The sequence below is a fragment of the Metarhizium brunneum genome, chromosome 5 (genome assembly GCF_013426205.1).
Source record: "Metarhizium brunneum chromosome 5, complete sequence".
NCBI lineage: Eukaryota > Fungi > Ascomycota > Sordariomycetes > Hypocreales > Clavicipitaceae > Metarhizium > Metarhizium brunneum.
In genome coordinates this window covers 1,532,738-1,552,617 of record NC_089426.1, presented here as the reverse complement: position 1 = coordinate 1,552,617, position 19,880 = coordinate 1,532,738, and the positions used below count along the sequence as shown (strand labels likewise).

The window sequence follows — 19,880 nt, the reverse complement described above, 5'->3', positions numbered from 1 at the left end:
GAAGTTATTCACAATGGCAATGGCAACATGGTGTTCCCCACGTAGCAGCACACTTATGGCAATGGCGCAAGCTAGATGTGGACTTTGGTCCGGGACGTTGATGTTTGTTTGGATCCTATTCAAAGGTACTCGATTGAGGCCAGCACGGGTAGCGCGAGACCAAGGCTGGCGGTTGCATGCTCAAGTGTCCTGTTCGGGGTCTCAATAGGTGATGTGGCGTTATTGGCTTTCCCGATGCGATGGGGCGAGACAGACGGGGCAGGTACCTACGTACGGAAAACGGAGTGCGGAGTACAAAGGCCAGAACCCAAAGCCAATGCGCTCCCTCGGCGTGCAGAGGACCGACGAGCAGTCACGAACAGTCACGAAGCCTGCATAACGTTTCCTGGCATCTCTAAATACACAAAACCTGCTTTTCTATACACGACTTGCTCTGCATTGCTATGTTTTGCGTTCGTGCATGGTTGCACATTGTGTATAACGCTGTGCCATCAAGTTCCCACCTTCGTCCTCTCCAGGTCCCGCAGCTTGTATGACTGATATTAATCCCTGCTCTGATGAAAATGCCATCCGTTTCAGAACAAGACCCGACAACTTACATAGAGAAGACAAAATCCCAACAGATAAATTGCAAAGACAATTACAAAACCGCTATGCCATCTCGTATTACCCATGGCTCGGAGCCAGCCGCAAACCCTTTCCCAATCAAAGTCAAGGGTAGGCCGGTGACCGGAGTGGGCCCGCAGATAACCGTGGTACGGAGAACTTGGAGCCGATCAACACCGTTCAGGTCTTGCAGCATGTGCACGTCGCGACCCAGCTAGCCTACTCCGTACATTGCGTACGGCTCACATGTTGAGCGTGCAAATAACGGCCACAAGGCTCCAAGGCCTCAACCCCCCCTCACTCTTCACTGTACGTATCATCAGTGGCCTACTGCTGATCCGTCAACTAACTGCCCAGCATTTGACCTGGTGGGGCGGGGTAAATCGACAGCCCGTCGTTTTGGCCGAATCGGACACTCGTTCGTACATACGAAGTGTAGGAAGGGCGCTCCTTCCTCCGTTACGTACTCCGTACTGCCTACCAGATACTTGCTGGACCCTCGCCCTCACACTCGACCTTGCTATTGGTTCTGCCCGTTGGCTCCTTCCCACCCCCGGACAGATAATCTCCAGCACTTTCCTGGTGCGCAAATCTTCGTCATATCCATACTGTGTACTCCGTACTGCCACCGCGATTGCACCGTAGCCACACAGTGCTGAATCTACCGTATGACACAAACCATTTTTTGACCTGTGCTTTACGCAGCGTCGGCTTTTTAGTTTTCCTTGTGCCTTGATTGGCCCGTGGTGTATGACGAGCGCCGGTGCCCGGACATGTTCGGCGTTTTTTATCAATCTTGCTGAGTGCTCAGTGCTGCTCTACCACACACAAGCGCCAGCCAAGCAAGTCCCCCAGCATCCCTCTGCTCCGTCCGCTGTCGCCACCTTCATAATCTCCATTTAATCTCTTTTCCTCACATTTTCGACCTCGACCTCACAACCACGACAACCCACCTGTTGCGCCATCGCTCATCGCAGTCGGACGCATCACACATACACATCGCAATCAAAATGTTTTCATTAAGAGCGCCCTTCCGTACAATCCGGGCAATGCCCTCTCCCATCGCCGCGGTAGCGGCAACTCCTCAGCTGGCCGGGCGCCGATTCTACCACGATAAAGATAAGTGGTCATCCCTGAGTGCAGCATCGCATCAATAACCTTTTTCTTTCTTTCGCATTTTTTCGCCCCTTTTCGCGTACATTCAGCTAACATGCTCGGCTCTACTGCTGGACCACTACAGCCGACCCCGGAACCCAGGCTCCATGGACAAGAAGGATCCCGCTGTCGGCACTGGACTCGTTGGCGCCCCAGCATGCGGCGACGTTATGAAGCTGCAGATTCGAGTTGACGAGGCCACGGGAACCATTACTGATGCCAAATTCAAGACGTTTGGATGCGGTTCCGCAATCGCAAGCTCGAGTTATTTGACCGAGTTGGTCAAGGGGATGCGATGTGAGTTATATCCAATTTTGCAATGCACCAGTCGAGGAACTTCTCTCTCGCTCGAAATTTCAAATTGGCGCAAGCTGCAAATTGCTAACCGGCCAATGATACAGTGGAGGATGCATCCAAGATCCGTAATGTCGACATATCAAAGGAACTCTGCCTGCCACCCGTTAAGCGTACGTACCTCCATAGAGCTGCGCAGCTGCATCAAACGTCTGGTGAATTTTTTTTTTTAAATCTGACCCTCTCTCAGTTCACTGCTCCATGCTCGCAGAAGATGCCATCAAGGCTGCCATTGCCGACTATCACGGCAAGAACCCCAAGGCCAAGATTACCGATCTCGCCGGCACCGCCAAGACGATCAGAGAGACCATGCAGCAAGCTGCGTAATTTGTAACAATACGGCGAAGAATATTCAGGAGTGGCGAAACAGTGGACGAAAAAAAAAGGAACTCAGTTTATTATAAACCTACAAAATATCGCCGGCAATCAAGTAGTGGCGAAACATCTCGTTACCGGTCATGACAAAATGCATGGAGTAAGGGAGTCCGAAGGTGATACAGGCAGAGATGGGAATTGCCAAGGGACGTGATTAGGGGCAGATAAACTGCCTATTTCGCAGAGGGAGAACCTCAAGTTTTGTTTTAATGTACGTTGGTGGAAGCTGTGGATTTCAAATCCACTAGCATGGAGAATGGAGACACAACACGACATGTTTCTCCGTCTGGCATCCAAAAATGGTTTTGTTTGGGCGCATCCAGTTGCTCTTCTTCTCTCTTTGCCTACGGTTCTTAATGGGGGTGAATTGATTCTGTATGGATATTGTCAATGTGAGGCACGTTTGCCACTGCGACAGGGAATGAGAACCCTCTCCAAATAAAACACTTTGTTATGACATCTGTGCCTTGTTCCTTATATCCGCTTCCAATATTTGTGTACAACATTCCCCACCTCTGCTTCACAATTCGTCACTGTTACACCAGATCTACAAAGCTATCATGCCCTTCCAGATACCGTGGCCTGAGCCGTATTTGTCTTCCGCTTTTCTTCCCTGTTACTGCTAACCGGCAGATGCAATGGCTTTATAGTCCAAACCCAAGATAATGCCAAAACCTAGCCTCCAGAAGGCCCTAAAGTCTGCTCGGTAAACACATCTTTATAACCACCCAGGTGACCCGAATCGCACTTGGCCTTCGGCCATCCAGTTGGCGAAACCATGTATACTTGGGTCTGTAGGCAGGTATTCCCTGATTTGCGTTCTTGTTAAGTGATGCATGGTACATTGCGCATCCGATACCACACCCCTGGAGACTGCATTCATCTTGGTGAAGCGACAGAGAAAGTGCGTATATAACTGGAAGCAAAACTTTTTCATTTGCCTGATGACTGGAGGCTCAATGCTTGGTTCCGAGCCTGAACCTAGATACTTCGCGAGCGGACCGTTTTGAAAATAAGTCCATATTTGAGTGGCTTCACAGATTGCAATACGTCGGCGGAGTGAATGTAACATCACGCCTAGACATCTGACGACTCTGACGTTTTCATCCACTCTGCCTGGAACTAGTTTCTGCTCCAAGCAGTGATATGCTTCCAGTTCCATGTAATGCCGAATTCGTTCGAGGGAGAGCATCGCGATGAAATATAAGCTCTTCTCATTTTCGTCTTGAAGATTGAGTGGTCGTGCCCTGGATGCAATTCCAGACTTGCGAATCAAATTGCATGATACTGGGCCTGAAATTTTATCCAGCCTCGAAAAAGCTTTCAACGGGTCATCCCAGCTGTTCTCTGAGGATGGCATCAACAGAAGGGCACGACAATTCAGAGTGTCTTGCCATTTGTGTTTATTGGTAATAAAGTCTTCCACCGTACAATGATCTTCTGGATCGTTGTAATCCAGTTTTGCTTGTTGCCAATGCTGTCGACAGGCAACTAGATCGAGATCACACCATGCTTCCGGTGATTGCAAGCGAATAATATTATAAGATCGGCTGAAGTAATCCAGATAGCAAAGATTTCTTGTGAAGTCTATGTTCTGAGTCAACCAGGGTTTGATCATGTCTGGTACCAATGCCGAATTGATCAGAAACAGTCCTAAATCAGCTGTGAGTCACATGTTTATAGGTGCTTTTCTCGAAACTCTGTATCGAGATGACGTACCAAACTGATATTCTGGCCGTGTTTTCAGATCGCGGGAGAAGAAATGTTTAACGCATGGCAACCCCTTCTTCCTGCACGCGTCGCATGTCTCAAGAGCTTCAGTTCTGTTGCACTGCCCAGGGACGGTTAGTTCGTTGTAGGGATTGTTTCGACAATAAAAAAGAGACGAGAGACAAACATGTACTTTGCGCAATTTACAGTCCGCACAGACGGACTGCTGAATCCTGGTTTCCTGTGCTTGCCGGTTTCTCCTTGGGTCCATTGGGCCATTCCGCTTACCCCTCCTGGATGGTCCTGAGCCATTCGATTCGTGACTGAAACTGGTTTGGGCAGAAATTGAGCGAGATAGTGATGGTGCTCGTCTGGGACCCCATCCTGCCGTCCTCGAAGGAATGCTGCGCGTCTGCCGAAGAGATGATGCAGCCGTGAGGCTGGACGAGGAATTTTCATGTTGAGACCCAGCGCCACTGATGGATGTAGACACTTGAGACGGCGCGGTAGTTGGCTGCGGGCTATAGAGCATTCCGCCTGTAAATACCACGCCGTTGTCAATATATTGAGTGTAAGGAGCATTGAAAGCCTGTTGAGAGCTGGTCATAGTTGCTAGCTCATCTTCGTAAGGCTGAGTGTAGAGTGATGTGGAGGTCAACCCCGACAGTGCAAGAGGATTGTTGTAGGAGGGGGAAGTTATAATCTCATCTAAACTTCCGTCATTATTATTATCATTATAATGCAGATATGAAGCCCTTAGCCAGGAACAGTCACTCGAGTCAGGGGGCCAATTTTCTGTATGGGAGGTTGGATAAAAGGGAGCTGCGAGCACGTTTAGATGCGAGTTTGAACTTTCGTGTTCATTGTTGGATGAAACACCGAAAGTCGGATTGTGCTGCAATAGATTGTCATAGAATGGTGCCTCGACGTTACCAATTACTGAATCTCCAACAGCTGGCCCTTCTTGCGCAGCTTGAAGTGTCAGGCCAATATTGTTTTCATCATATAATTGTTGAAAGTGTGAAGGTTGATTAGCAGACGTTGCCGATTGGGTGCCATGGTGTTGATATTGTATATTGTTAACGTCATTGACGAATACTTGAGTAAGGTTGTCGGTTAACCGCTGGGCTTGTTCCAGTCGTGCCCTGATTCGATCGTGTTGTGGCAAGCTCAATGTATAATCTGAGGAAAGTTGTGCTTGGGATACACTAATACAAGTGTTAGGAGATAGATGGGAGTGGCGCTCATGGCCTTGGCATTGACGGACTACTTACTTATGTTGGGTATAGTCGTCGAAGCAGTTGATATTGCCCTCAGCGTGATATGTAGCAGCCGGATTGATTTCGAGACCGGCAAGTATGTCTTCATGATTGTTCAAGAAGGATCCATGGTCTTGGCTGGTCATCGTCACTAGTGTGGGCGGATACGATGGGGCCCAAGTGGAGGGAGTGGTGACAGTAGGGCTGGTATATTAAGTCGCTTGTCGCCGTTGGCTAATAATACTGCAAGCAATGGTCCATCCGGCAACTAAAGATAAAAAAGAAAGGCCAAGAAAGAAGACCTGTCGATTCAAGCTTTTGAGAAGCTGTCACGAGTGGGAGAGGGGCACCCGCGGGGCCACAGAAATGCTGTCCCTTTAATATGCCGGTCCCAAGCCTTCTTTGCCCGCACTCGACCTACATCGGGCACCACTCAATTACCACAACTGGTGGTTAAGCACCTGATTTGAGCCGCTACAGGATCCAGCCAGCACACATGGAGAAAGAGCCTCTCGGTACAAGTGGAGTCGACAAGTTGTTGGTGCTGCTTAGCCTCCTTTCGACGACGTCTCGCATCGCCGTGATGAGAGTGACGAATGAAGTCACTACCCTCTGCTTCCCGCGGAAGACACAGCCGGGGACGGCACGACCAAGCAGAAGCAGAAGAAGAAAAATTCAGCAGCACCATGGAGCTTGCTACCCTCTGGGCTGTGGAAGACAAAGCTACCCAAAGGTCTACTTGATTTCCACGTGTATCCGGGCCATCGTGGTGGCAAAGGAGTTGCAGTCGTTCATCGTTGCGGAGGCGTAGAGCAAATCAATTCACATGAATTAAAGACTATGTGAGATTGGGACATGTAAAGAGGCAAAACATGGGCGTGCGTGGACGTAAAGGAGGCCATCGAGTTGCTCTGGTTGGGGCTGGCCCATGAAGACAGTTGGAGTATGCAGTATGGAGTACTAGAGAGGTGTACCAGACGGTACAAACGGGCGACGCCACCATGCGGGAAGAAGGAAGGAGCACCCCGCTGGCAAGCCATGATGGGGGTGTGTCGTGGATCAAGGTGACGTCCGCACTTCGGGCGAAAGTGGTGGGTTGGGCATTGACAGAGCCATGGCGGTGGTCATCCTCTTGCATGCGGCAAACACACATGTGTGTGCACATACATACTCCTCCGTACGGAGTACCTTGGGGATTCAATCCCGCAGATGCAGTTCCAGCTCCAGCGCCACGGCCCGGTGCCCCGTCGTTGCCCGTTCTCTCCGCGTGTTACCAACGCAGCGTTCTGCCCATCACTCCTCGTTCAATGTTTGATAGACATGGTCGCCAATTTTGTCATGCGGGTAACGAACCCCTGCAACAAGGTAGCCACCATCACCGAAAATTCCCTTGCCGTGCAAAAATGAAAACGCAAGCATCCCGCGATGACAACGAAAGGCAATCTGACGATATCCAGAAACTGCCCGGGTGGCCAGACACGGGGGAGGTGAAGTTGGCATAAGCACAATATGTGACGCGCGGAATGCCGCGGGCCTCAGCGGCATCAAGCCCATCTCTTCCGTACATTTGGTCCATGCCATCTGTGTCCATCTTCAACAACCCCATGATGAGAAATCCATAAATTCTTTCATGTCCGAGCATGTCGGTTTGAAAACAAGGCAAACAGCGCATGTGTGCTGTCTGGTCGCCTTGAAGAATTCATTCCGAGGACTAGGACGAACGGGGGTAATATTGTATTTGAAATACACCACAGGCGGTGAGCTTTTGGCTGATACATCCGTTAGATGGCGCTGAGAAAAACTGAGGCTGTTGCTAATTGATTGGTAGGGGTGGTGACACTCTTGCCCAGGATACCACCCCCATCCCGCAGATGCCAACCAGGGTCTGAAGATGTCAGGTTACAGGGTTCTGCAGCGCTGTACGTATGTATGGCCCGCTACTTGGTCGGACCTTGGACGCTGGTTGTGGGTGTCTAAATCAATCAATGTCTTTGAGAATGCGCTTGGAGGATTAGCGGTGGTATACCGAGGGATTCGGCACGACACTTGGCGTTTGAGCAGTTGAGAATCGGTCCAATGGCCAGTTTGTGCGTGGGAATATTGGACTGGGCATTGTTACCGAACTTTCAGCATGGGCGATATACACATTTCGGAGTCTCAGTGCCATATACGCCAATTGACTCTGTCGGAACGATGACAACCAACCAATATTACATGGTTCAAGCAAGCTTCATCCAGAGGCGCTCATGATGTTTTAGATCACCGGCCACCTGGCGAATAAGAAGGAACTAGAGTCGACATGCCGTTTGGTAAGCGACCAACCCAACGGCACACCTTCAACCCAATTGATGGCGTCTCGCCGGGACGCAGCAAAGAGCGCTTAGTTGTCCTGACCGGGAAGGGATTGCAACTGAAACCGGTGAACTTGGGCCAAGGCTGTGCAGCTTAAATAATAGTCTCCAGATCAACTCGTCCAAGGGTACCGTGGATGCACAGCCAACGTCTGATGCGGTGCAGATATGACGGGATGCCACAACAACGTCCCGCTTCAGATGGAGCGACATTACGGGCCATTCTCGTTTAATTTTCTATGTGCCGAGCACTATTGACGAAGTCGGGAATGGCTGACTGAGCCACTGCATGGCCGAATGGGCTCGGCATCAAAACAGGCAAGTAAGTTATCTAATAGTAGTACTCCTAGTTATGTACTCCGTACTCCGTACACTCCATTCCTTGGTTTTCGGTTGGCTGAGTTCTAAAGTCGGTTGAGAGCCAGCGTCGACCCCACTCGCGCGGCTCGCAGGTGCCGTGTCGCCTCGATACGACGAATACGTGAGCTCAGCCTCAGTGAAGCACGTCAAAAGAGCCTCAGAGCCATCCCAACGCCTGTCGCAAACGGTCTCAACAGCCAGGTAGCCACCGCCGCCACAGCTGGACTGTAGTTGACTAACTCGTCGTCCATTACGGAGAAGTTGCCCATTGGCCACGACGCTTCCATGAGAGGCTCGCTGTCAGCCACATCTTGACTGAAACGGCAAAATACAACGAGGATGACAACCCTTATGACGACTGCATTTGCCAATTCTCCCGTTAGTATAAATAAGAGAGTTGCTCGCTGTTCAGCTATTTGGATTTTTCTCTCCTAGCGTGGCATATGTCCCTATAAACTCTCTACTCAAAATACATTGACCAACTACTGGGACAACATATCTTCTCGGCCTCTCATCCGATCCATGACAACCACATTTATAGTATAACTTGACACCTTCGAAATGGCCGGACGCAAAGAAAAGCAGGCTGAGGAAGTTGCCAACATCCCCCCTCAGATCTCCGACCTTCACTGCTTCACCGAAACCGAAGGCGTCATTACGACAAGTAGGTCTCTCGCTGGGCGGGCACACAACCAATCGACCACAACACTGACGCACCTGTATAGCTATGATGGATCTCCCTGGATACCGAATCGTCCAAGTTCTCGGCGCGGTTTATGGAATCACTGTCCGCAGTCGGAATATCGCCGCCAGTCTCGGCATGGTATTCAAGAGCTTTGCTGGTGGCGAACTCCAGTGGTTCACCTCCATGCTGTACTCGTGTCGAAATGACTCTATAAGCCGTGTGGTGGAAGAATGCAAGCGCCGGGGCGGAAATGCGATTATTTGCTTGCGATTCGACGCTGGTGACATGGGCGGGTTCGCGCAGACAGCGGCATACGGGACAGCCTGTATTGTGGAGAAGATTGATGACCAGGTCAGATCGCCGCCTCAGCTGAGTGGTGCGAAGGCGACATAGATGGGAGGCCTGAGGAGAAGGTTGGATCTATGTACTGTCTGTATGTATACATGTTCGAGTCGAATTGGATACCCCTGTCACTGTGATTAGTATTAATTCTCCTCAGTATGGACACATTGCCGTGTGAAGAGGCCTTGGTCGTAATCAGACGTCACTGGATGCACCCTTTCATCATCGGCCTCATCAACGCCGCCACGTTTATTTCCTTTCTCATCCACACCATCTTCGCTTAAGCCACGTCGGCCGGGTCTACAATACCAATGAAACCCGCCTTGTTCATTTGCCTTGACTTGATCATTTTCCGTTTGCCACGACTTTACAGACCACTTCTGCTTCTGTTGTGTATTCTGGACACGAGATCGACTCAAGATCCGCAACCGGAGGCCCAGAAATAGCCTTACTCCTCCACCAAATCACTTTACCACACGCGTGCCTCGGTGGAGGGCCCCGGTCCTAACATGCCCTCAAAAACTTGAACCTGTTAATTCTTCATGTTGCCAAGACCCACGTGGGCCATGACCCTTGAGCTCACTGGCACCAAGGCAGATCATTGACAGGGGGCACAGCATGTCATCGCATTAGCCTGCGGCTCTAGATTGATAACTCGCATCAAAGTTTACATCAAATGGTACCACTCAGCGCAGCACATTGAGCTGCTCTGGAAATCCTTTGCATCTAGTTTCATGCGCTAAAAGTGTGTGATCCGGTGGGCGGCGTGTCTTGATTGCCACTTGTGGAGATGCAGATGCGATGGTATTAAAGAGGGATTCCCGTGCTGCATGACATGTGAGTGAGCGAGCACACTATTCCTCCGTCTGCCTTTGTTGTAGCATTGTCGAGAATGTATGTCTTGAAACTGTTGCAAGCGGTCCTCGTGCCTCTGAGCGCAGTCGGTGCTGTTGCCCAGAATGACGGCTCCTATACACTCCGAGAGGTTGGCGCTAGGAACACAGTTGTAAGTCGCTTCACGCAGAATTCATCCCTTCATGTACATTGTTTGACGCAATGAGTTGACGCTGTGGGAAAAGGACTGGAGAGTATGGCTGCAGAAGGATGGATATCCCGTCTCGCCTTGGCACGATGTGCCTTTGTACCCGGATAACAAGCCTGGGCCGGTCATCAACTTTGTAGTTGAGATTCCCCGATGGACCGACGGCAAGATTGAAACGCAGCGCAACGAGCCTCTGAGTACGTTGTAGTCAATGTATTTCTAGAGTTGGAAAGACTTTTGCTAAATTGTCGACAGACCCTCTCTTCCACGACACCTCAAAGAACAAGCCCCGGTTTGTGGCTAGTTTCTGGCCGCACAAGACGTATCCCTTCTTGTATGGGTCGATTCCACAGACGTGGGAGAACAAGAATGTCAAGGACAACTATACCGGCCTTGTGGGAGACAATGACCCGGTCGATTTATTTGACGTCAGCTCCATTTCGTAAGTTGGGCATATTTTGCAAACGATTTTGCGACTCTTGTTGCTGACAATGGCTAGGCCAGGATACACGGGCGAGGTCAAGCAGGTCAAAGTTCTGGGAGGTCTTGCCATGATTGACGTATGTTGCCCGCTGTATGTGGAAATATTCGATAAAACAGCGGTCCGCTAAGGAGAGAAAAAAAAAGGATAACACGACGGACTGGAAAGTCATAGCTATTGACGTCAGGGACCCTCTCGCCAACCTCGTCAGCTGTAAGTCGCCCGCCGTCGTAGTACCAAACTATGCCAAAGCGCACATCTAAGTGGTTTAGCCGTCGAAGAACTGGACAAGTACCGACCCGGCCTCAGCAAATCCTTTCTTGACTGGTTTATTGCAAGTCACACCCTTCTCCGTTTCCCCCCGGACACGTTTTTCACTAACACCATCAAGTATTACAAAGTCGCTCGTGGCAAGGGCCTCAACCCCATCATCGGCAACGAATACGTCAATGCTCGCACCATGAATGCCAAACTCGCCGAAAGTCACCAGCATTGGAGTGATCTTGTTCTCGGCAAGGAGGACCGCGGCAAGATCAGCATTTGGCAGACTACCAATCCTCGTGCTTGCAAGACCTATGTCAAGCCCGAGGATGCGACCAAGAAGTTTGAGATTCCGGAAAAGTCCAACATCTTGCCGCCAGCAGCTAGACCGGCGCCGTATGACAGGTGGTATTACGTTGATGAGAAGTTTACTTTGATTACGGTGCCGGGGGATGTCATTGAAGTTGATTAAACGGCCTCGCCGTTGGGCAGGCCTGTAAACATGTCCGCATTTGGGTGGTTTTGTCGATTTCTATATCCTTCGTCGTGTGTAGCTGCATGCCAACTACAGAAAAATGCGTAGCTTATGAAATATTCAGTGCGGTGGTCATTCCTCTCTTTCGTTTTGGTCCGGCGCCGTGTGTAAGCTCTTTTCTTGATCTTGATGGAAATCAAAGGTGGATATAGATTGGTTCAGTGCGAAAGCACGACTGGAGGAGCTTTGGCCTCCACATGAACTGGCGATTGTATAAACTGAAAACTATATCAAACGCCGCCTAGATGCTTGTAATGACATTTCTCCTCGTCATATTGTAGGAGTCAAGTTGGCCGGCTGTAAGTGCAACTGACATCATTGGCCAGTGGTCTATACCAGTGGGCCCATATAATGTCGGTTCAGTGCTTCTAAACTTGGCTCTTGCATCAACACATGGCATCCCTTCAGTCTTCAAATGGGCCAAGGCCTGGACACGCAGAGCACCCGTAGTCCCTTTGCGTTTTCCCACTGCTGGGCTTGACCTTGTCCGAGACACATTACTCCTGGAGCAAGAACAGCTCGATAGGTTCGCGACCAGCTAGTATTACCCCATCAACATGGGCGATTATCAAGTCATTCGGAGACTGGGCTTTGGTACCGCGTCGACTGTGTGGTTGGCCCGGAAGCTCATGTGAGTCCCTCAGGCCTCGAGACACTCTTCTATTTTGAATCTAACTGCCAGTAAAATAGCACCCGTGGACATGTTGCTTTGAAAGTATACACCAGGGATAGGGGGAATCGAGAAGAGTTCCAAGTTCGCAAATCCATCACATCCCGGCTGCCGCCATATCAGAGCCGCACTTGACATATTCCAGCTTCACCACCCAGGAGGGGGCCATTACTGCCTTGTCCAACGTCCAATGTTGGAAAGATATATCCACTACGTCAACAATTTGGCCCCCTGAACAGGTAAACAGACAAGCCCTTCACAAACCGGTCGGCCAACAAGACGCACTGACAGACTGGAAAAACTTCATGAACAGATTTTGCATATTGATCACTACAGTTGACATGCAGACTTCACGGCTTACACCAATATACAATGGATGAGGGGACGAGATCAAGATGATTGTCAAAGAGAGACTTGGTATTTTGCTGGACATGTACATGGGGGTTTGAAAATATGTAAGTTGGAGATACATGAAAAAGATTGAAATACCCCCGAGACTCAGTATAGCCCCATATCTCAAGACAGCGTCAAACGATGTTTGTCATGCCAGTTCCTCAGTGGCAGGCGGTAGTAGCCAGAGTCCAGCCAGTCAGGCGGTTGGCAATATCAGAAGCATAGCAAGCCGTGCTTCCCATGCCAAGGTCGAGGTTGGCATAGTTGGCCGAGCCACTGTTATACAGACGGGCCGCGGCGTAGTAAACCTGGCTGTCGCCGCTAACAGTTCCCTTAGCCTTTGCAATCAGCTGCTGGAGGCCATCGCCAGATGAGGTGCCGGCCACGCCGTCGTGGACCATCTGGGTGATTTGGCTGCTGGGGCAAGGGTCGACGCCGGCACAGGTGCCAGAGCCGTCGTGCGACTGCATAAGGCCGGGGTTCACGACGCCGTTATTGGTGGTAGGGGCGCGGACGCAGCCCTTGCTCTCCTGCATCAAGACGGCGAGGATGAAGCGCTCGTCGACGCCAGTTTGATTGGCGACGTCCTGGATGGCACTGCCCACGGCGGCGATCTCGTCGCTGGAGTCGTCCTGGCCCCAGCCGTTCCAGGTGCAAGTATTGTTCATCAGCCCCGAGTTGGCCTTCCAGAGATCGTCCCAGGAGCCCCAGGAGTCCATCGACGGCCATCCGGCGGCGACGGACCCGTCTCCCTGGTAGTAGGTGTATTTGTCTTGGATGCCGCGCTTGGTGGCCGGTAGACCAGCTACGACGGCCGCGAGGCAAGCGGATGCGAGAGCAATGTTTCCGAGCATTTTGAATTTAAAGGAATTGTAAGTATGTGTGAGAAGGGAAGAAGATATATATGTCAATATATATATATATATATATACAATAAAGTATAAAAGGAAAGTAAAGTAAAGAACTGAAAAGTCAAGGAAAGTAGTCCAGCTTGTTTAACCAAGTTACAAGAAAAGGAGAAGAGAAAAACGGACGAGGTGAGCATACATTTATATACACCAAAATTCTTCTCTTTAGAAATCAGACTCGCACAAAATTCTCCTCCTGCGTCCTGCCGACTTTCCCGTCGCCACGGCCCAAGGTCAAGCCATGGCTCACGCCGGCCAGGTACAAGTGCGGCATTTCTGAAGACTTTGCGGAATATACACACCTGGATGATTTCTCGAAGCGCTTCCGGGACGATTTGATAGGTTCACGGAAAGTTCACCTTCAGGCACAAGAAGGAAGGTCTCTTGGGAGTGGGCCAGAATGGCGGCGCCTCGCGCAAGTTGGTGTTGTGCAGTTGGGTCGTGTGGCAACCCATGAATAAGACAATACAAGATGCGTGAAAAAAAAAAGGGAAAATGGGAAAATAGGGGCTTCTAGTTGAGACGATTCAGACCAAATTTCTTGTCTTCTTTCGCTTGGATGGTTCGACTTACGGAAGCAGCTGTCTACACGATCTCTAGAGTCTATACTATGCGAAACACGGCTTACATTGAAACGATATAGTCGACTTGGCTTGAGCCGCTTTACAACCCGGCAGTTTGTATGTAGACAACTTTTTTTCTTCCCCGCCAGGGGTTAACAAGCTGACTCGTGGCTTTCGAAAAGAGAGAATAGCGATTGCCTCATTCGGCAGGAGAAACCAGCCTCTTGGGTCAGGGCACGCACGAGACTGGCCGCCAGGCCCGGCGCCACATCTCCATCACCAGATGCTCGCCCATTGTCTGCTGCCAATCATTTGCGTGGCGGCAAGCCATGGGCGAGGGTCACGTCGACCAGCTTTGACGGGGCCCAAACGCGACTCGCTGGTGCCTCGAAACGCTCTGACTCGCCGCGACTCCCGGCCTCGACCGCGACTGGGGCCTCTCGTCAAGGCGTCGGCAAGTTTTCTCGTCTGAAGACCCATGGCATGATTTCTACTCCGTACGCGGGCACAAGTACCATGGCAGCATGCGGGATTTCGCCCGCCGCACATGTCCTTCGTTTTCGCCGTGCGGAAAGACGGGGAGCGGATGCCCCGAGCAAGTCATATCACCGCGGCGATAGCGGGCCAAGTCAAGTAGTATAGTAGCAACGATGATACCGAGAATACTAATCGGCAGAGTTTTTTTTTTTTAACCGCCAGAGGCGTTTGTGGCAACCAGTCGGGGCTGGTGAAGTCGAGCGTTGCAGTCGACGGCGAGTGTAAGAGAGACGATCCCGCGCTTGTTAGTGGACTGATTCAGGGGCATTGTCTGCTCGAACTGAGGTGGCGCGCCGCGTGATGACAATTGTTGAGCGTCGAAATGGTTCTGCAGACTTTCGCTTGTACCGCTTGTGCTTGGTTGCGAGGGAGGGCGTTGACATCGGGCCCAGAGTCGCCGGAAGCCCGGGGAACTGTCATGGTCGTGGCCACGACTGCCTTTGCCGTCCCTGCTTGCTCTCCGTCTTGTCGGTAGCTTTGGGTGATGCTCGAGGCGCCAACTCTGTGCTGCTGGCTACAGATGGTCAGTCGGTGCGGTGGTTTGCCATGCACGTCTCACCAGCACCCGTGAGCTTGCAACATCAGCATTGCTGTGGAAAGCGCAGGAGTAATAGAGACATGGTATCTAGAATCTCCGAAACTAACATGTCCAAGAAAAGAAAAGAAGAAGGAAACTTTTGCCATCCGGGAGGCTCGGAGCTTGTGGCTACGCTGCAGTTTGGGCAACATCTGCATCCGGATGACGATGCAAAATGCGTTACTCCTGCCCGTCGCTGAGAACAAATCGAGGGGCTGTCCAGGCTACAATGATGGACAAGTATTCTCTCCTTTTCAAAAGACGCCCGCACCTGATGGTTTGAACTTGTCCCGCTCGCGACCAAAGGGTCTGCTGTAATATTGCAAGGGGCGGGCGGGATGCTGGCAGCGTTTCATACATGGCGAACATCCTATGCGGATCAGAGCAAGAGCATCTACCTTTATCAGTAGGGATCTGAATATCATCAAGACCATATCCCCGGCAAGACGAACCACAAGGTGCAGCGATGAATCACGCTTGCCGGTGATTGGGCCTTGATCTCGAGTCCTGTCCCAAGCGAGACGAAATGAAAGGCCTGCCCGGTTCGAGACGAGAGAAGCGCGCGGTGGGCTCGGCCTCTTTGTGAAGCAGGTTCCAATGTTGCTTCCATGGAGCGATGCTCTTGTTGCCGCAACCCTGTCATACTACTGCAGCTATATATCCAGCGACCAGACAGGACAGCCTCTCTGGCTCGGCTGCCAAGAAGGTCACAGCAGCGGCGCGTTTTCGTCACCGGCTCCTTCAGCCACCGAAGTCCGTCTTGGGAAAAAGCAAAAACCGTGCGAAGCCGCCGGGCTCGACGGAAGCTATGCCGGCGGTCACCGAGTCACAAGTCACAAGTCACAACCCTCAGGCGGGAGCAACAAGAATAGCATGTAGAACATAGATACTACTCCGTACTGGCAATCAAAATCCCAAAAGAGACCCCGGCATCGTCATCAATGCAGAAAGCCAATCGGCCCGGCAGTGGACATTCCGGAACGCACCCTACCCCGGACGCCCGGTGCAGCCAATGCCGCGCAGCGTCGAGTCTGGGGGCACCCCAGCTTTTCTGCTGGGCCTTCTGCTCCATGTAGCCGGTGGATCTGTCTTGAAGATTTCGATGGCCTCGTGGCCGCGGTTGCAGGACTAAGCAGACTTGGGCAAACCGCGCCGCTCGGGCTCTTGGCTCACGGCCAAACTGTGGGTTTGGCGTCTTTTGTGGATGTATGCGGCCGGGGCTGTTTTTGGTGCGTGTGTTATTATTTCCCCCCTTTTATTACCGCACTATTGGTGTCTTGTTGACAGTTGGGGTTTGGATTTGGCGGTAGGAGTCTGGTTGCCGGGGCGCGGAGGAGGCATCGAGTCGCCAACATGTGTGTTTCCAGAAAAAAAAAGAACACACGGGGTGAAGAGACGGCCGCGGGGAATGTTGCAACGACTGGCTTGGCTTGGGGAAAGGGACGTCATCTCTGTGTCGGCAACCAATGCTTCATGAGGAGATATGGCTATGTTTCATGGCTTTTGCGCAACGGTCGATGATACAAGACAACTGACCCATGGACAGCTTCGAGCTGGACAGGTCAACGGCTCTACCGCGGCGCCTAGGAACACATCTAAAACTAATCATGACATGGGCCATTCTGACAGGGATGGGCTGGAGTCGGTAGCCACGCAGCCGAGTACCAAGGGGTGGGAGCCGGAGTTTAATATCGCAGCCACATCGCCATGGCTTAGATTGACAGCGAGATTAACTTCTTCCAAGGCCATTGATGGTGCGTTCTGTGTCATCAATGCCTCTGTCACCTGTGGTTGCAGCAAGGAACGAGTCCATGGCTCGCTCGACAGATGCTTGCCCCCTTGATCCATCATCCATCAACCTTCAGCCGAACCAGGCAGCTCTCACGCGACAAACAACATGGACGAGTCATTCGCTGCCCATGTGAGCAAACATCAAGGACGGCGGGCGGGCTCCGAGATACCCACATCTCTGGGCCAACATTGACGTTCGTCGGCAAGTTAACCTCGCAATTAACCTCCTAATAGCGCCGCCCAGCAGACCCCTACAAGCATGAGCCAAGCATTATATACGGAGAAGGTCCATTTGAGCCGCATGTCCATCCATGGCCATTGGGACCATCTCCACACTTTGATTGCCCCCATGCCTCTTGGCCTTCGTCACCCCGGACGAACAGAACTCGCTGGGTTTCGTTTCGCGAGCAGAGGAAATGACGTGTCTCATGTTGTCATCCCTTCTCATAGCTCCCATGTTGGCATGGGTTAGCCATGTTGAGGGACAACCTGGGGACCGGATATAAAATGGTGTGCTGGTCTATCCCGACCTCGATGCCAGGACCGGTGTTTTGGGACCTGGTCTATCATTGCCCAAGACTTGAATCCCGCTGGAAAGGTCGCTTTCTGCTTCTTGGCCTTGGCATTGGAAAACATCTCGGAGCATCATGACAAACCTCGGGCGTCTCGCCGCCGTCCTGGCAGCAACACCGGCCGTCACGGCAATCTACATCAACGGATCCGTCACTGCTCCATGCGACTCTCCCATCTACTGCCATGGCGATCTCCTCAAGGAGATTGAGCTCGCGCGGCCCTTTGCCGACTCCAAGACCTTTGTAGACATGTAAGCCACCTCCCCATGCCCCGATGCCACGTACCAGTTCTCAAGCCCTCGTCCCGACAGGCCGGCTCTCAAACCTCTCGAGGAAATCCAAAGCGCCTTCGCCAAGCTCCAACGGCCCATCACCAACAACTCGGAGCTGCATGACTTCCTCACAACCTACTTCGCCGACGCGGGCCACGAGCTGCAGGAGGTGCCCACGTCTGAGCTCAAGACCGACGCCCGGTTCCTCGCCTCCATCAACGACACCGTCATCAAGGAGTTCACCCAAAAGGTCATCGACATCTGGCCCAGCCTGACGCGCTCCTACAACGCCTCGGCGGCCAGCACGTGCGCCGACTGCCCCAACAGCTTCATCCCCATCAAGCGGCCCTTTGTCGTGGCCGGCGGCCGTTTCCGCGAGCCGTACTACTGGGACTCGTACTGGATTCTCGAGGGCCTCCTGCGCACGCGCGGCTCCTTTACCGAGATTGCCAAGAACACCATCGAGAACTTCCTCGACTTTGTCGAGCAGTACGGCATCGTGCCCAACGGCGCGCGCGTCTACTACCTGAACCGCTCGCAGCCGCCCATGCTGTCGCAGATGGTGAAGCTCTACATGGACCACACCAACGACACCAGCATCCTGAAGCGCGCGCTGCCCCTGCTCGTCAAGGAGTACGACTTCTGGATGGCCAACCGCACCGTCGAGGTCGCGTCCGGCGGGCAGACGTACACGCTGAACCGGTACGCCGTGGATAACACGGAGCCGCGGCCAGAGTCGTACCGCGAGGACTACGAGACGGCGCGCAACTCGTCCTACTACGCCGAGTCGGGCATCATCTACCCGGAGACGCACAAGCTCAACGCCTCCGAGTACGAGGACCTGTACGCCAACCTGGCGACGGGCGCCGAGAACGGCTGGGACTTTAGCTCGCGCTGGATCGCGAACCCGCAGGACTCGGCGCGCCAGGTGTACTTTCCGCTGCGGACCATGAACGCGAGGAACGTGGTGCCCGTGTGCCTCAACTCGATCCTGTACGGCAACGAGCTCGCCATCGCGGGCTTCTTCAACGCCAGCGGCAACGCCTCGGCCGCCGCCGCCTGGGAGCAGCGCGCCGCCGACCGCAGCGCCGCCATGCACGCCGTCATGTGGAACGACACCCTCTTCAGCTACTTCGACTTCAACCTCACCTCGTCCAGCCAGAACATCTACGTCTTTGCCGACGACGACGCCGCCTCGGTCGACGCCGACACGCGCGGCGCGCCCCCCGGCCAACAGGTCCTCTTCCACGTCGGCCAGTTCTACCCCTTCTGGCAGGGCTCCGCGCCGGCGCACCTCCGGAGCAACCCCTATGCCGTCAAGACCGTCTTCTCGCGCGTCGCGGCGTACCTGGCCAGCCGCAAGGGCGGCATCCCCGCGACCAACCTCAAGGGCGGGCAGCAATGGGACCAGCCCAACGTGTGGCCGCCCCTGATGCACATCCTCATGAAGGGCCTGACCAACACGCCCGCCACCTTTGGCGCCGAGGACCCGGCCTACAGGGACGTCCACGGCCTGGCCGTCGCCCTGGCCCAGAGATACCTCGACTCGACGTTTTGCACGTGGTACGCCACGGGGGGCAGCACCTCGGAGACGCCCAAGCTCGACGGGCTCGGGGACGACGACCACGGCGTCATGTTTGAAAAGTACAGCGACGAGTCGACCAACGTGGCCGGCGGCGGCGGCGAGTACGAGGTCGTCGAGGGGTTCGGCTGGACCAACGGCGTGCTCATCTGGGCCGTCGACGTCTTCCGCGGCGAGCTCAAGAGGCCCGAGTGCGGGGACCTGAGTGCCGCCCGGCACGACGGCGCCAAGGAGAAGAGGGCGAGGAGCGCGGTTGAGCTGCCTGCCGGGGATGCCAGGAGGGTCAAGAGATTTGGGAGGAAATGAGGCGGTCGTGTTTGGACCTTGTTCGACAGTGTATATATAACCCCTCACCCTTTTTGGCAGCTCTTGCTGGTGACAAGACACTACCGCTGGTGTTGGGGTACCCGAGACGAGACGAAAATTGTGTCGCTGACGAGAAAATTTTGTGACGCCCTTGAATCCTAGTATATAAAATAAATATATATATGTACAGTAC

At 52.8% G+C, this 19,880-nt stretch overlaps 5 protein-coding genes across 5 annotated transcripts; 4 read left to right on the top strand and 1 right to left on the bottom strand.

The window, feature by feature from the left end:
• Positions 1–1,868: 1,868 nt before the first annotated feature.
• Positions 1,869–2,442, top strand: ISU1 (Iron sulfur cluster assembly protein 1; the record flags this gene model as incomplete). The annotated part of the gene is made up of 3 exons (XM_014685633.1): positions 1,869–2,058; positions 2,163–2,228; positions 2,306–2,442. The coding sequence occupies 3 exons, from the start codon at positions 1,869–1,871 to the stop codon at positions 2,440–2,442; spliced, it is 393 nt and encodes a 130-aa protein (XP_014541119.1).
• Positions 2,443–8,731: 6,289 nt separating this feature from the next.
• G6M90_00g085600 (uncharacterized protein) lies at positions 8,732–9,248 on the top strand (the record flags this gene model as incomplete). Its single annotated transcript, XM_014685632.1, has 2 exons — positions 8,732–8,834; positions 8,896–9,248. 2 exons carry the CDS (start codon positions 8,732–8,734, stop codon positions 9,246–9,248), a joined length of 456 nt encoding a protein of 151 aa, XP_014541118.1.
• Positions 9,249–10,089: 841 nt separating this feature from the next.
• ipp1 (Inorganic pyrophosphatase) lies at positions 10,090–11,453 on the top strand (the record flags this gene model as incomplete). The annotated part of the gene is made up of 6 exons (XM_066131274.1): positions 10,090–10,203; positions 10,277–10,436; positions 10,495–10,681; positions 10,739–10,799; positions 10,867–10,933; positions 10,993–11,453. 6 exons carry the CDS (start codon positions 10,090–10,092, stop codon positions 11,451–11,453), a joined length of 1,050 nt encoding a protein of 349 aa, XP_065987497.1.
• A 1,287-nt stretch (positions 11,454–12,740) lies between these two features.
• G6M90_00g085580 (uncharacterized protein) lies at positions 12,741–13,433 on the bottom strand (the record flags this gene model as incomplete). Its single annotated transcript, XM_014685630.1, has 1 exon — positions 12,741–13,433. One exon carries the CDS (start codon positions 13,431–13,433, stop codon positions 12,741–12,743), a length of 693 nt encoding a protein of 230 aa, XP_014541116.1.
• Positions 13,434–17,602: 4,169 nt separating this feature from the next.
• Positions 17,603–19,687, top strand: treh (Trehalase; the record flags this gene model as incomplete). The annotated part of the gene is made up of 2 exons (XM_014685629.1): positions 17,603–17,778; positions 17,839–19,687. 2 exons carry the CDS (start codon positions 17,603–17,605, stop codon positions 19,685–19,687), a joined length of 2,025 nt encoding a protein of 674 aa, XP_014541115.1.
• Between the last annotated feature and the right edge of the window lie 193 nt (positions 19,688–19,880).